Source organism: Girardinichthys multiradiatus, chromosome 4 (assembly GCF_021462225.1).
Source record: "Girardinichthys multiradiatus isolate DD_20200921_A chromosome 4, DD_fGirMul_XY1, whole genome shotgun sequence".
In the NCBI taxonomy this organism is placed as follows: Eukaryota; Metazoa; Chordata; class Actinopteri; order Cyprinodontiformes; family Goodeidae; genus Girardinichthys; species Girardinichthys multiradiatus.
The window spans coordinates 30,141,501-30,154,846 of NC_061797.1; the positions used below are offsets into that span (position 1 = coordinate 30,141,501).

Sequence of the window (13,346 nt, forward strand, 5' to 3'; positions counted from 1 at the left end):
CTTTGCTAATTATCTTCCATTATACTCCTGGTTCAGGTAAGAATTTGTACAAATGAATTTTTCCTTTATTTACACAAAACGTTGCAAAACATTGCATTTTTAAATTTGAATTTAATGAAAGCCATGGCTGAGATTGCCAATTAATCCAAATACTGTTAAAATAAAATAAAAAAACATGAACAAATGTCTGACCATCTCCTTTTAATTTACTAGATTTAATAGTCAAGCTTTGATTTCTAAAACGTCAAACATGTGAGTTGTGTAAAGAAAGTAAGTTAAAGTAAAATGTAAAGAGGTAACTGGATGGTTACAGGATACTGAATCACGTATGCAGCGAATACAAAGTTAACATAAATGTAAAATGTCCATTATAAGTTTGTAAATTAATTATAGCAAAACGTTTATTACAGTTATTCAAAAAGTAAAACTGAAAGATTTATTAGACAGCGGGCGTAATGTTTCCACAGTCAGTGATAATTTGGGGAGCCATGTCATCTGCTGGGGTTGGTCCACTGTTTTGTGTAGTCCAAAAAAGGGCAGTCATTGTATATACTAAAATATATTGTGAATATATCTTTATCCCAATAACTCTGTGCAATATTCATATTGCAAAGGCCTGTTGCTGTGTGACAGTGGTTGGCTAATATGTTCTAAGTGTTATATTTGGACCGTGTCTTGTTTCCCTCTACGTGCAAGCATAATGGAGATTCTTTTATTTTCCAGCAGGACTTGGCACACGCCCATGCTTAAATGCCCATGGTATCACTGCGCGTGATTACCCAGCAAACTGGCCTGACCCAAACCTCATAGGGAATGTACAGGGTATTATCAAGAGGAAGCTGGGTGAAACTAGACCCAATACAGCAACCTTGGCCTCTTAAACATGTTTGCCACAGACTGATCCAGAAATCGATGCAAAAAGAGCCCTTACCAACTAGTCCATGAAATATATGGACATACTTTTCAGTAGGTTGGTATTTCTGTTTTCATATATTCTTTTTCTGTCATATACTTATTCAGAGAAATGGACATTCTAATTTCCTTTAGATAAGCCATAATTTTACATATACTCTTTTAAATGTATTAGTGTGTTTAAATTATCCTAATTATTTGTACTTTCACTTTTTGAATTGTTTTACTAAAATAAATGAACTTTTTGGTGATATTTAAATTTAACAAGATGTTACCTGCATGTTGCTTTTTGTCAACTCAGTTTTGCTACAGTAAAAAAACGTCCCCTGGGTGAGTGTGCGTCCTTGCCCCACTTCTGCGCCACCGTGGTCAGATGCTTGTTCATTGGGCAGTTGGAATTTTACGTCACGGAGGGACCCAACTGATTGGTGGAGGGTATAGCCACATGTTTACGATCAGCCAATTAGATGAGCTTGCTAGGAAAACTCTACGTTGTACTTGAATTAGCTGTGCAGTCCATGCTAAACACACGAAGCTCTTCGTTCAGATGAGGTTTAACTTTACAGGTTGCAATATTAGCGCAAAGATTGGTTTCCAGACAGAACTATGCCTGAAGACAGCACAGAAACACCGAGTATAGTTACGTGCACCGCTCCTGTGAATATAGCTGTCATCAAATACTGTGAGTATCGTCTGAACGTGTTTGATTTAACATTAACTGCACTGGTTATATTACAGAAACATAACCAAAAAACAAAAAAACCTTTACGTTTTTTTGTATGGTTGTTTAAAGGCGACCGATTAAGTGAAAAACATACTTCACAGTCTTTAATGTTCTATTATTGTATGAATGCTTTATTAACTCGTCTGTTTACTGGATTAACCACTTTATATTCCAGGGGGGAAGAGGAATGAAGATTTAATTTTACCCATTAATTCATCTTTGAGCGTCACTTTGCATCAAGACCAGGTTGGGAAAAAAATCTATTTGCTTTTGTGTACAGCTAATTCATGACAAAGTTAAGGTTTTCATGCACTTTTTAACACTTTATAGTTTGGTAAGGTAAAACTACCAGCACCTGTATAGCGTTTATGTTCATGAAATTATTTATTCTGACTTTCCTTTAATGAGATGCCAGACAAAGTCCAGGAGCATAGAGTACCACAGTGCTGCCCCTCCTCTACCTGTTTCTGCGCACTGCTGGTCAGCTGGCTGATTGAAGTCTACGACATCTGACTTCCTGAAAAACACAAGCAGGCATGGTGTAGAAATTAAAGCGTTTTACACTGTTAAATAAAACTACAAAACAGGATAACCCTTTGTCTATTAAAGTTTTTAAAACTGATACTAAATTTATCGTTTGTTGCTATATTCTAAATATCAACCATAATTACAACTAAAAGTTAGCGACAACATTAGTATAATGGAATAATCTATTTGACATAAATGAGCAAAAGTTGATCACAACAGCATTTAGATTATTATGATATCCATTTTGTTTTGGGTTGTGTGAAAAAAAAACAAAAAACCAATGGATCCATGGTAGTTTTACTGAAGATGATCATAATGTGAAAATTTCAAGCCATCCCATTCCTTATTTGGATTGCTGTGCTATTTCATGCTTTTTGAACTACAACTTTCATTGTCAACAGGTGTTACTGACTTGATCTATAGCTTTAAAAATCGGAACTGTGCCACGAGAATGTAAAGCGATGATTGTAAAAAGTAGAAAAATGGATCTTGTTTTTTCTTTCTTGGACATTGAATCATGTAAATTGGAGTACATGATGATCACTTACAGCCTCAAATATGGACATTGTAATTAAATACTGCTTGGTATTAACCTGGCGTGCATTATTTCCTCGTTGTAGTTGAAAACGACAACAACAGTTGCAATCAGCAGATCATTTCAGGAGGACAGATTGTGGCTCAATGGCAAAGAAGAGGACATTAGACATCCAAGACTGCAGTCCTGTCTGAGAGAAAGTAAGTCACGTCTGTTTAGGATTTCCTCTTGAGATCTGTATAGTACAGAAAGATTAAACTGGTAAAGTGAAGGCGATGATGCATTTATTTCTTTTCTTGTATTTAGTAAGACGATTAGCGAGGAAGAGACGTAGTGATGGAGACCCTCGTTCGACCGAGTCAGTGGGATTGTCTCATAAAGTCCACATTTGCTCTGTCAACAACTTTCCCACTGCTGCTGGGCTTGCCTCTTCAGCAGCTGGATTTGCTTGTCTCGGTGAGCCTGTATATTTCTTAGCATCCGCTGTTGCAGGACTCCCAAAATAGATACCATTTTATGTTATTTTAATTAGGTCAATTTTTACCTGTGTTTTTTTGCTCTTTACATCTTCTGTTGCAGTTTATACTCTAGCTCAGGCATTTGGTGTGGAGGGAGAGTTGTCTGGGATTGCTCGTCAGGGCTCAGGCAGTGCCTGCAGAAGCATGTATGGGGGGTTTGTCCAGTGGATCATGGGACACAAAGAGGATGGGAAGGACAGTGTAGCCCAGCAGGTGGAGCCAGAGGGTCACTGGCCGGAGCTCAGGATTCTTGTTCTGGTGGTAGGTCTGAGTGCAAAAGGGAGTGGAAATGTTCTTGTGAAATACTGTTGCCATATCTTACTCCACAGATAAAGAGCCTTTAGTAAGACGCATATGATTATCTGTTTCACAGTAGTTAAAAACACTGAAGCCAGATATTTAGTATATATATAAACGGACACATAACCTTTTTTTTCCACGCCTGACCTTAAATCAGACTATACTTTTCCTGTTTTCAGGTCAGTTAGGAATACCAGATTTATTTCTACCAACTGAAGTTGTACACGTTTTTAAACATTTGTTTTCTTTCTTTCAGAACTTTTCATACATTTTTTTAGTATTTGGTAAAACTGTCTTCTAACCTGTATGATTTGAATCAAATGTTTTGAGTATCCGTCCGCAAACTTGTTACAATATTGAGCTGGAATTATGGCCCGTTGCTCCTCACAGAGCTAGTGTAACTTATTCAGGCCGCCTTGCTTGCACACACTTTTTCAGCTGTGGTCACTTCAGAAATAATGTGGCGGTATGCTTAGGATCATGTCCATTTGGAAGATCCACGGGCACCCAAGCCTCCACTACCTGGCTGTTATATTGAGATGTTGCTTCAGTGTTTATATGTGGTCATGGTCATCAGACCACAGGACATGATTTCAAAAATGTAACCTTTTCCCTCTTTAAATTAGCAAACTTTTTTGTCTTGCTTGTGGAGTAATGGGTTCTTCCTTGCTGAGCGGCCTTTCAGCCCACATTGATACAGGACTTGTTTCACTGTGGAGAATGACACCAGATTCGGCCAGCATCTTCACAAGGTCTCTCTATTTTTTTCTGCTGTGATTTGCACATTTTTCACCAAAACATTTTCTTCTCTGGGACACTGAACCTGCCTCCTCCCTGGACATATGGTGACTGGACATTCCCAAGCTGTTTTAACTAGCTTGTAATTGTTTGAACAGATGAATGTGGCACCTTCAAGCAGGCCAGCTGACAGCCTTGCCTGGACTTGGGACAAGATAATCTTAGATAGGGTCCACCTGTGGTATTTTGTAATTAATAGAAAATTAACTAAAATTTACCTTTCAAGACATAATTGATACTGCATTTTGACTCCTCCTTCCATCTTCTCTGTTTCCCTCCTCTTTCATTCTTCCCCTCTATACTTTGGATTTTTTAGTTTTGCTCCTCAGAAAAGGTTCTAGATAATATTGTCATAGAAGCCTAACAGTGACACAAATCCTCAAAACTGTAAAGTTATAAAATACATTGTTATATGTAATATTGTGAATAATATTGGAAATATATATCAGTTCTGGGCCCTTCCTCCTCCATGGGCCTGGGAAAACTGACGTGGTTGTCCCCTCCTGTCAGTGGCCGTGCCTTCAGGCATCTGGGAATGTAAAGGTTTGGTGTGCTGTAGGTGCCTATGGCGAAGGGAATCAGTAAGACAGGGTGTAGTGAAATGAAGTGTTGTAGAGCAGCATGTGTGCCAAAGGAAGCCCTCATGGCGGCAGCGTGGCTGATCTCACAAACCCCAGGAAGCAGGATGATGTTAGCGGCGGCGTGGGCATTAGCCCAGGAACCATTGATCTGGAAGAGGCCAACGGAGAGCTGAGGCGGAAGCCCCTTTTATCCCATCCAGGAACACCCTAGCCCCACATGGTCCCCAGACACCTCCTCCTGTGATACCTGAAAAAAGTCAAATAGATACCAGTTTGGGCCGTCACACATACCCAAGGAAAAACCAAGCTTGTGGAGGTCCGCAATTCTTTTCCTGATATGTTGTAGGATTTCTTTTGAGTTTCATATGATGTCACACAAGGAAGGAGTGTGTTTAAGGTGATGACTTTAAATAGATCCACAGTTGTGGCTGTGCTCCGTTTAACTCAAATGTTTTGAATTATTTTGAATCAGAAGCTCACAAAGCCATGACATCTTTATCTGAGCTTTCCCAAATTATTCAAACGGCATAGTAATCTTAATGTATGCAAACGTCTAACTTGAATAAAGTTGTAAAATTACCTGGCAGTAAATCAGTAGCAATAATTTTGATAATCCTAACTCAGCTAAAACAGGAAACTTTTTCTTTTTAAGCAGTGTGTGTAAACATCCATTTTCAACTGTAAATTTAATGCAATGTGATGCTCCTTTCCTTAGGCCAGTGCTGAGCGGAAGCCAATAGGGAGTACCTCTGGGATGCAAACCAGTGTACAAACAAGTTTACTGTTGAAGGTACTTTATTTTCTTTACATTTCATGAGTCCTACAATATATTCTAAACCAGGGTGGTTATAACAAGAGGATGAGAGTATGCATACCCTCTGTGTTTGTGTGTAGCACCGAGCGGAGGCAGTCGTCCCACGTCGGATGGTAGACATGATCGAGGCAGTGCAAAGAAAAGATTTTCCTGCATTTGCAGAGTTAACCATGAAGGACAGCAACCAGTTTCATGCCACCTGTCTTGACACACACCCACCTATTTTCTACCTTAACAGTGTCTCCCAGCAGATCATCCACTTGGTGCATCGGTATAACAAATACTACGGGGAGACAAGGGTGAGCAAATGACCAGTCGCTTTCTAAACAGAGAAAGTCATTGTGTAGAATACCTGTTATTCTGTTTGAATGGAAAGATTGAATTCTTACTATTCTGGCAACGACAGAAGGATAAATTAATTGTATTTTTTGATGGATTAAACACGGTAGGAATGAATGCCAATATGACTCCATGGGAGGAAAAAATATGTAAAATAAGGTGAAAAAAAAACAAAACTCCAGTTTTAAAATTTCAAGCTAACTTGACTAATCCTATTCACAAGGGTATCATTTTTATTGTTTGCATCTGTTTTTGTTTTTTTTATACAGATTTGCCTAATGTGTTGCAGCTGAACTTGTCAGGTTGAGCAATGAAGATGTGAAACCTGCGAGATTGTTTTTGAAATGAGGAACAGGAAAGTGCATCTCCTTAGCTGGTCGTCACAGTCTGTTTGCTCTCTTGTAGGTGGCCTACAGTTTTGATGCAGGTCCCAATGCTGTGATCTTCACTATGCAGCAGTTTGTTCCAGAGTTCGTCCAGTTGGTTCGGCACTTCTTTCCCCCCAACAGAAACGGAGAAGAGTATGTTGACAGACAACACGCTTAACTGCACTTCTTAGTTTTTTAAAAGGAATTTTATTCATTTATTGAATGGAATAGAAATATTCTTTATTGTCCCTGAATGGGGAAATTCCAGCAGCAAAGTCTAAGGCAAATGGAAGCAGGCAGATTCACACAAGGGTAAAAATATAAAAACAAAAACAGGAATAAGAGACTGTAAGGTAGGGATGTAAAAACTTATTGGGTCTGCTGGGAGCAGTGATGGTTATAAAGTCTAACAGCTGCTATGAGGAAGGATCTGCGATAACGCTCCTTTGTGCACCTAGGATGCAGCATTCTTTCACTTAGGGAGCTCTCCAGTATGCTAAGAGCTTCATGCAAGGGGTTGGAGACGTGGTCCAACATGGATGTTATTTTTGATAAAGTCCTTCTGCCTCCCACCACCTGCACTGTGTCCAGGAGGAATCCTAAAACAGAGTTTATCTAGCAGCTTTCTATCAGCTGTAAAAAAAAAAAAGCTGCTGCTCCAACAAACTATACCATAGAAGATGGCTGATGCCACCACAGTAAATAAATGAGCGCCCTACTGCATTCCAAAAGACCTCAGTCTCTGTCGGCATGGACTAAATTCAATTCAGTTTTATTTATACAGCGCCAATTCACAACACATGTTGTCTCAAGGCACTTCACAACAGTCAGGTTCATACATTCCAATTAATCCTAACAATTGAACAGTGCAGTCGGAGTTGGCCTTTTATTCAAATTGGATAAAAAGTTTTTCTGTCTAAGAAAACCCAGCAGATTGCATCCAGTCAGTGACTTGCAGGATTCACTCCTCCTGGATTAGCATGTAGAGACAGTGGACAGTCACTGGCGTTGACTTTGCAGCAATCCCTCATACTGAGCATGCATGTAGCGACAGTGGAGAGGAAAAACTCCCTTTTAACAGGAAGAAACCTCCAGCAGAACCAGAACCAGGCTCAGTGTGAGCGGCCATCTGCCACGACCGACTGGGGTTTGAGAGAACAGAGCAGAGACACAAAGAGAACACAGAAGAACTGATCCAGGAGTACTTTCTATGGAAAGGAAAAGTAAATGTTAATGGATGTAGCTCCTTTAGTCGCTTCACCTAGAAAGAAAGAACAGAAACTCTGAGCCAGTTTTCAAGGTTAGAGTCTGAAAGAGAGCACATATAATTAGTTACAGTAAAAGCTCAGTCAATCGCCATGTCTAGGAGAGAGAAAGGGTTAAACACTAAAAGACAGGGCTATGTGGATCATCAGTAGAGGGTGAGCATTAAGTTGTTGCCAGCAGAAGCTCGGACAATTCCCCTCTCCAGAAAGGTGTCACAGGTAGACAAGGAGCCAGGCCAGGTGTAGCTTCTAGGAAGAGAAAAGAGAGAACAAGGTTAAAAGCTGAAATAACAGCAAATAATGCAAAATTGGAGAGTAGTGTGAGAATTTAGTGAAGAGGGTGAAAGTGGTCAATATATCCTCCAACAGCCTAAGCCTATAGCAGCATAACTACAGAGATAGTTTCAGTTTATTTATTTATATAGCGCTTATTTACAACAATGTCGTCTCAAGGAACCTCACAAAGGATCCCACTGATGGTCATTGTTATACTAAAAACCACAAGGATTGGGATACATCTCTGTGTCAGACTGATTATAACCATTGGAAAAGAGAAGGGGTCATACAGGTAGCAGAAATGGAGGGTGTGTTTGCACCTCAACCATAACTGAGCCGGTTTAGGCTAAACCTGACTACCTCTTACTCCAACCAACAGGAAGGGAGGAAGGCTGCCTCCCTGATAACCTAAGCCACTCTAACTATAAGTTTTATCAAAAAGGAAAGTTTTAAGCCTAGCCTTAAAAGTAGACAGGGTGTCTGCCTCACGGACTAAATGAAAACCGTCCATATTTATGAGTGTCAGGGGATAGCTCTCTGCTCTCTCGATAAGCTAGCTGATGCCGGGTAAGAGCAGTCATTTTTTGCAGTTGTTGGAAAGGGATCTAAAGTTTCTGATGATGATGGAGGGTTCGGATGAACATAAACTTTGACAGTTTTAAGATTTCATCCTGAAATTCCCTACATGTACACTGATGCCTACATATCAACTGTTGAAACATGTTTACCTAGTAAGGTGTGGTTGCTTTCAGTTACCTGGAATAATGTCACTGAGTGGTTGCTCCTTATCTAGTTTTATTAAAGGTCTTCTAGTCAAGTGTGCTGACATTCCCGTGGAGCTGAAACAGAGCATTGGCCTGGAGCCCGTTCCAAAGGGAATAAACTACATTATTAGCACAAAGGTACGCACACACTCGATAAATAAAAGTTTGCTTTTAAACAACAAACAAACATAGAAAGTATATGTCTCTCTTTTAATTTTAATGATGTCATCTTCTGTGATACCTTTTAGGCTGGACCAGGCCCTCGTGTTGTCGAGGATCCTTCTCAGCACCTCCTTTCAGTAGAAGGTTTACCAAAGAAAATGGTCTGAGGAGCCTCTCAAGAACCTAGCTCTACTCAGCTGCAATGAGTATTATTCGCCAGATCTGAAACTTACAAGATGAATGTTATTTTTAATTAGTTTTGTAAAAACAAAATCTGTTTTTATAAGATTTTACCACACAATAAGTCACTTTAGCTGACAGTCCTTGCAAAATGTCTCATCAACATGACACTTATTACTAAAAAATGTTCTTGTGTGGCTCACTGGCTTACATTTATTGTATCTATTGGTAGCTGGACAGACACATTGTGAATAAATGGGTATTCTGATACCAAGTTCATACTTTGTTTTATTTTAATGTGTAAATGTAGCCATGTTTTAACTCTTCTGGCTTCCTGGACGTTTTGTGCATTTTTTATGCTTTATTATGAACAGCTTTATGTTCATGCAATAGTCAAAACTTGGCCAAGTCAAGTTCTGTATTTTGAGGTAAATTCATTTTTTGTCCTTCAAGTCATTTATATGCCACTGGTTTCAATTGAATTTTGATGTTTTCTCCATGTTTTTTCCATTCCCAAGTGTTGAAATTCCTTTAAAGTTTAGTTTTATTGTCTGCAAGTGGAAGAGATTTTTGTTTTCATTTACCGCATATCTAGCTATTTTAAAAGAGAAACTTTAATGGGTAAAACTGCCCCTTAAGGGTTTAAAATTTCACAGTATTCATGAATATTTGTTATGTATAGTGAGGACTGAAGGTAATACTTGGATTCATAAAGGCAACAAAAATTATGTTAATGTATAATATCTCTTTGGAAATCTTTAAAACGGTATGTTTTTCTCTCCAAGGATGACAGGTGGAGCACTAAATAAATAAAGGTGCTGCAATAATGTCCAGTTGTAGTTTTTCTTACTATGATAAATAATCAGAGCCACAGTAGCCATTTTAACTCTATCAGATTTATTGATTTAAATTGAATAAAATGTATTTTTTCACAATACTGGTATCTGGTTTGTCATATTATTACTACTACTACTCGACTTTATTTTTGTACAATAAAGTTTCTGCAAGCTGGGAAAAATTCTACTCTTTTAAAGAGAATTATAATAATAAAATATTCTACAGGTAAAGAGAGGGTGTTTTTTGCAGACCGGAAGTATGAGCCACCAGCGCTCATTCTCCTGATTTATCCGGTAAATTGCAGCTGTTAACCCCTCCTCTCTGCTGTCCAGGCAACTTTTTCGGAAATGACGACAGAAAAAGGGACAGGTTAACGCAAGCCGCGCCCTCCGGGGCCTTAAATGTGTGTGCCCCTCACCACGTAAACACAGTCTCTTCCTTCCTGACCAGCAGGCCTCTCAGAGACTCTCAGCAGCTGTTCAGGTGGTCGCGATGGGGAAGATCGAGTGGGCGATGTGGGCCAATGAGCAGGCTCTCGCTTCGGGGCTCAGTAAGTTTCAAAACTTTCCGACACATAAGTTAAGTTGATTTAAAATCTCTAAATGAAAGAACTAATGGGCTTTATGATATGTAGAATGAGACTTTTTTCTTTATTTTTTTTCTCAAGAGTTCCTGCCAAGATAATTTGCGGCAACATCACGACTGTGATTATAAATCATGATACAAGTGAACACGGGGTTGCTTTTAGGCGTGGAGTCACAAAAGGTGCATTGTTTTATTTTTACCTTCCTGTTTCCTTCTTTCAGTTCTTCTTGCTGGAGGAGTGGTGGGTGTGGCTGGCCAGTTCAGAGGCTGGGAGTTTGCTGCTTATGCGGTGTATCCTTTCCACCTGACAGTGTATAAAACTCCCTTAAGCAGATTCAAATGAGGGGGAGATACAGCCATCTTAAAAAAAAAGAAAAGGAAAAGCGTTTCATTTAGCTCCTGTTTGTATGTAACTATAGTCAACTCAAAGTTATAATTTTCTAACTAAAACATGAGCGCTCATCAAATAAGTTAAAGTTATGACACATCGCACTCTTGGCTGACAATGTTTTCCTGTGTTAATATTTAATGCGGGATGAACTGCTAAATTGGGACAGATGAAACCATGGCATATTGTTGAAATGTTTGCCCTTATGAATCCATGTTTCTTTCTGCTAAGTCTGATCATGCACAGTAAAATATATATGTTGTTTAAATGATAGATAGATAGATAGATAGATAGATAGATAGATAGATAGATAGATAGATAGATAGATAGATAGATAGATAGATAGATACTTTATTTGGAAATTACGTTGCCACTGTATCACATAAAATAAATGAACAATGCGTAAAATTGTATGTACGCTATAATAAAGAGTTGTATAAAATTGGAAGTTAGGTATTAATAAAAAAAAGCGCATATGCAGAATGTTGTGCATTTGATATATAGTTAATCTCCTGCCATAAGTTATTTTAAAGGACAGTCAGTGACCTGTTTTGATTATACTTGCACAATTTCTTTTGTCAGTCATGATGTAATATTAACTGAATTATTGAAGTGTCAGCCTTGACAGAATACCGGTGCTGCTGGTGTGTTTGTGTGTCTGCTTGAGTATCCGAGAGGCAAGAGGGCCAAGGGAACAAGTGTGGAAAGATCGTAAGCAGTCCTGCAATTTTCTCTCTATTATCTTTACTTGCTTTGCACTCATGTTATGTGATGATCATATTATATAATTTTTATTTCTAATGTATCTTGCTGTCTTTTAGAGGCCAGTATTGCTTCACAATATGTGTAAAAGCCTTTGGACCGCTGACGAGGAACTACTACGTTAGAGCATTTTTACATGCAGCGTAAGTTTATTTGACCTTCATGTATTTATCTAAATCGATATGTTTGTGGGATACAAAAAAAGTTGATTGGTTGGATCAGCCAGCTCACTTTTGCAAAACAGCATTCCTCCTCTTCACTGCAAACTCCTACAACAAAAAGGCTTATAACAACATTGCCTTTTGTCTTTTCTTTTCCCTTTTCAGTATCTGTGTTCCTGGAGGTTTTATGCTTGCAACTGTCCTTGGATGTGTCTGCCTCGGCATCGCCAGCCTCATCTACCTTGCAGTAAGTTGGTTGCTTTTAATCAGATTTTTGGCTCCACTTCAGCAGGTTGATAATTGTGAACTGTAAAGAAAGAAGGAAACTGTAACAAGGAAGTGATTGTTTCGCACTCCTTCCACAGTTGAGACATGGCCTACGAGTTATGAAACCTCACCGGTCAGGAGTATTGCTTAACTATTCAGTGGCTTTAAATGGTCAAGATATGAAGTGTTGCTGATACAGTTTTTATAGCTTTACACGCTATTATGCATGGAAAATAACTAACAGAAATTTTTTATCCATTTCAGTAACTCGACAAATGCTCAGCACCCACTCATTGGTGATTTTGGCTTGTTTTTCAGGCAGCTATTCGAGGTGAGCACTGGGAGCCCATTCTTCCACGGAAGGATGTGCGAAAGCCAGTTCCAGAGAGCATCAAGAATCCTCCACAGAATCCCCCACCAAGGCCTCCGCCAGAGATGCGCAGGAAACAAGCGAAGGATCTGGAATCAGCAGCCTATGATAACCCCACCTCTGTTACTGCAGATGAGTAACCAGTCCAGGGTTTGCCTTTATCACCGCCCCCCCCCCATCAAAAAATGTGGGAGCTCACTGGGTTCTGTGACTGTAGATTAAGAAAGTTTTCTGAAATTTTATTGATGGCACTGAGGGGGGCAGCACCTTCATTCATCTTAAAATACTGGTAATATAATTCAGTGGAAAATAAATGAAGAAATGTTTGCTTTTTTTTGTTTGTTTTTTTTTACTTTTGAAGAACAAAAATTGTTACAGAAGGCAAGTGTAATTCTATAGCTGCTAGACTGCAACAAAGAACAACTACTGTCACTTTAGAGTAGTGTATATTAGTGCTTACTGGTCTGAAGAAGCATAGGTCACAGCCTACAGCTGCTTTCTGTTATTTAAGTTATCATGCATATATCTAACAAAAGAATGAATTGTGTATGAAACTGTAAGTCCTGTGTGTTTGAAAGCCTTAGATTACAGTTGTTTAAAGTTTTATGGTACTATTTTTCCCTTTCGACAGTAATTGGACAGAATTAGCTGTTAGCAGCTGATATTTGCCATTTATTATACATTTTATGTTGTTAGTCATAATTTTGTTGTGTTGTAAATAAGTCTTTTGATTCCTTTTGAGTAATCAGTTTTTTTTCTTTCCTTTAAATAAATATTAAAAGAAATTACATTTGCAACTTCCCCCTTTCACAACAAAATGATTTCAGTGTCATAGAATTTCCCTTTGCTGTCTGAAGTATTTATTTATTTTTTTTTCAGTATGTGACATATGATCCATTTTTTATTTTTTAC

General features: G+C 38.7%; 2 protein-coding genes across 2 annotated transcripts; both read left to right on the plus strand.

Annotated features, from left to right (window-relative positions):
• The first annotated feature begins 1,358 nt into the window (after positions 1–1,358).
• mvda (mevalonate (diphospho) decarboxylase a) lies at positions 1,359–10,001 on the plus strand. The gene is made up of 10 exons (XM_047362780.1): positions 1,359–1,594; positions 1,812–1,882; positions 2,785–2,899; positions 3,006–3,155; positions 3,279–3,478; positions 5,612–5,686; positions 5,791–6,009; positions 6,455–6,570; positions 8,752–8,860; positions 8,971–10,001. The coding sequence occupies exons 1-10, from the start codon at positions 1,519–1,521 to the stop codon at positions 9,049–9,051; spliced, it is 1,212 nt and encodes a 403-aa protein (XP_047218736.1). The 5' UTR covers positions 1,359–1,518; the 3' UTR covers positions 9,052–10,001.
• Positions 10,002–10,290: 289 nt separating this feature from the next.
• LOC124866818 (cytochrome b-245 light chain) lies at positions 10,291–13,235 on the plus strand. The gene is made up of 6 exons (XM_047362781.1): positions 10,291–10,451; positions 10,708–10,777; positions 11,511–11,585; positions 11,696–11,779; positions 11,963–12,044; positions 12,383–13,235. Exons 1-6 carry the CDS (start codon positions 10,394–10,396, stop codon positions 12,572–12,574), a joined length of 561 nt encoding a protein of 186 aa, XP_047218737.1. The 5' UTR covers positions 10,291–10,393; the 3' UTR covers positions 12,575–13,235.
• Positions 13,236–13,346: the final 111 nt, after the last annotated feature.

Bases quoted from the DNA above. Each gene is read 5' to 3' on its own strand.
- mvda (XM_047362780.1), top strand. From the start codon at position 1,519: ATGCCTGAAGACAGCACAGAAACACCGAGTATAGTTACGTGCACCGCT. The intron at 2,900-3,005 runs GTAAGTCACGTC...TCTTGTATTTAG, and splicing joins GCAGTCCTGTCTGAGAGAAA to TAAGACGATTAGCGAGGAAG. The intron at 3,156-3,278 runs GTGAGCCTGTAT...CTTCTGTTGCAG, and splicing joins AGCTGGATTTGCTTGTCTCG to TTTATACTCTAGCTCAGGCA.
- LOC124866818 (XM_047362781.1), top strand. From the start codon at position 10,394: ATGGGGAAGATCGAGTGGGCGATGTGGGCCAATGAGCAGGCTCTCGCT. The intron at 10,452-10,707 runs GTAAGTTTCAAA...TCCTTCTTTCAG, and splicing joins GGCTCTCGCTTCGGGGCTCA to TTCTTCTTGCTGGAGGAGTG. The intron at 10,778-11,510 runs GTATCCTTTCCA...ACAGAATACCGG, and splicing joins GAGTTTGCTGCTTATGCGGT to TGCTGCTGGTGTGTTTGTGT.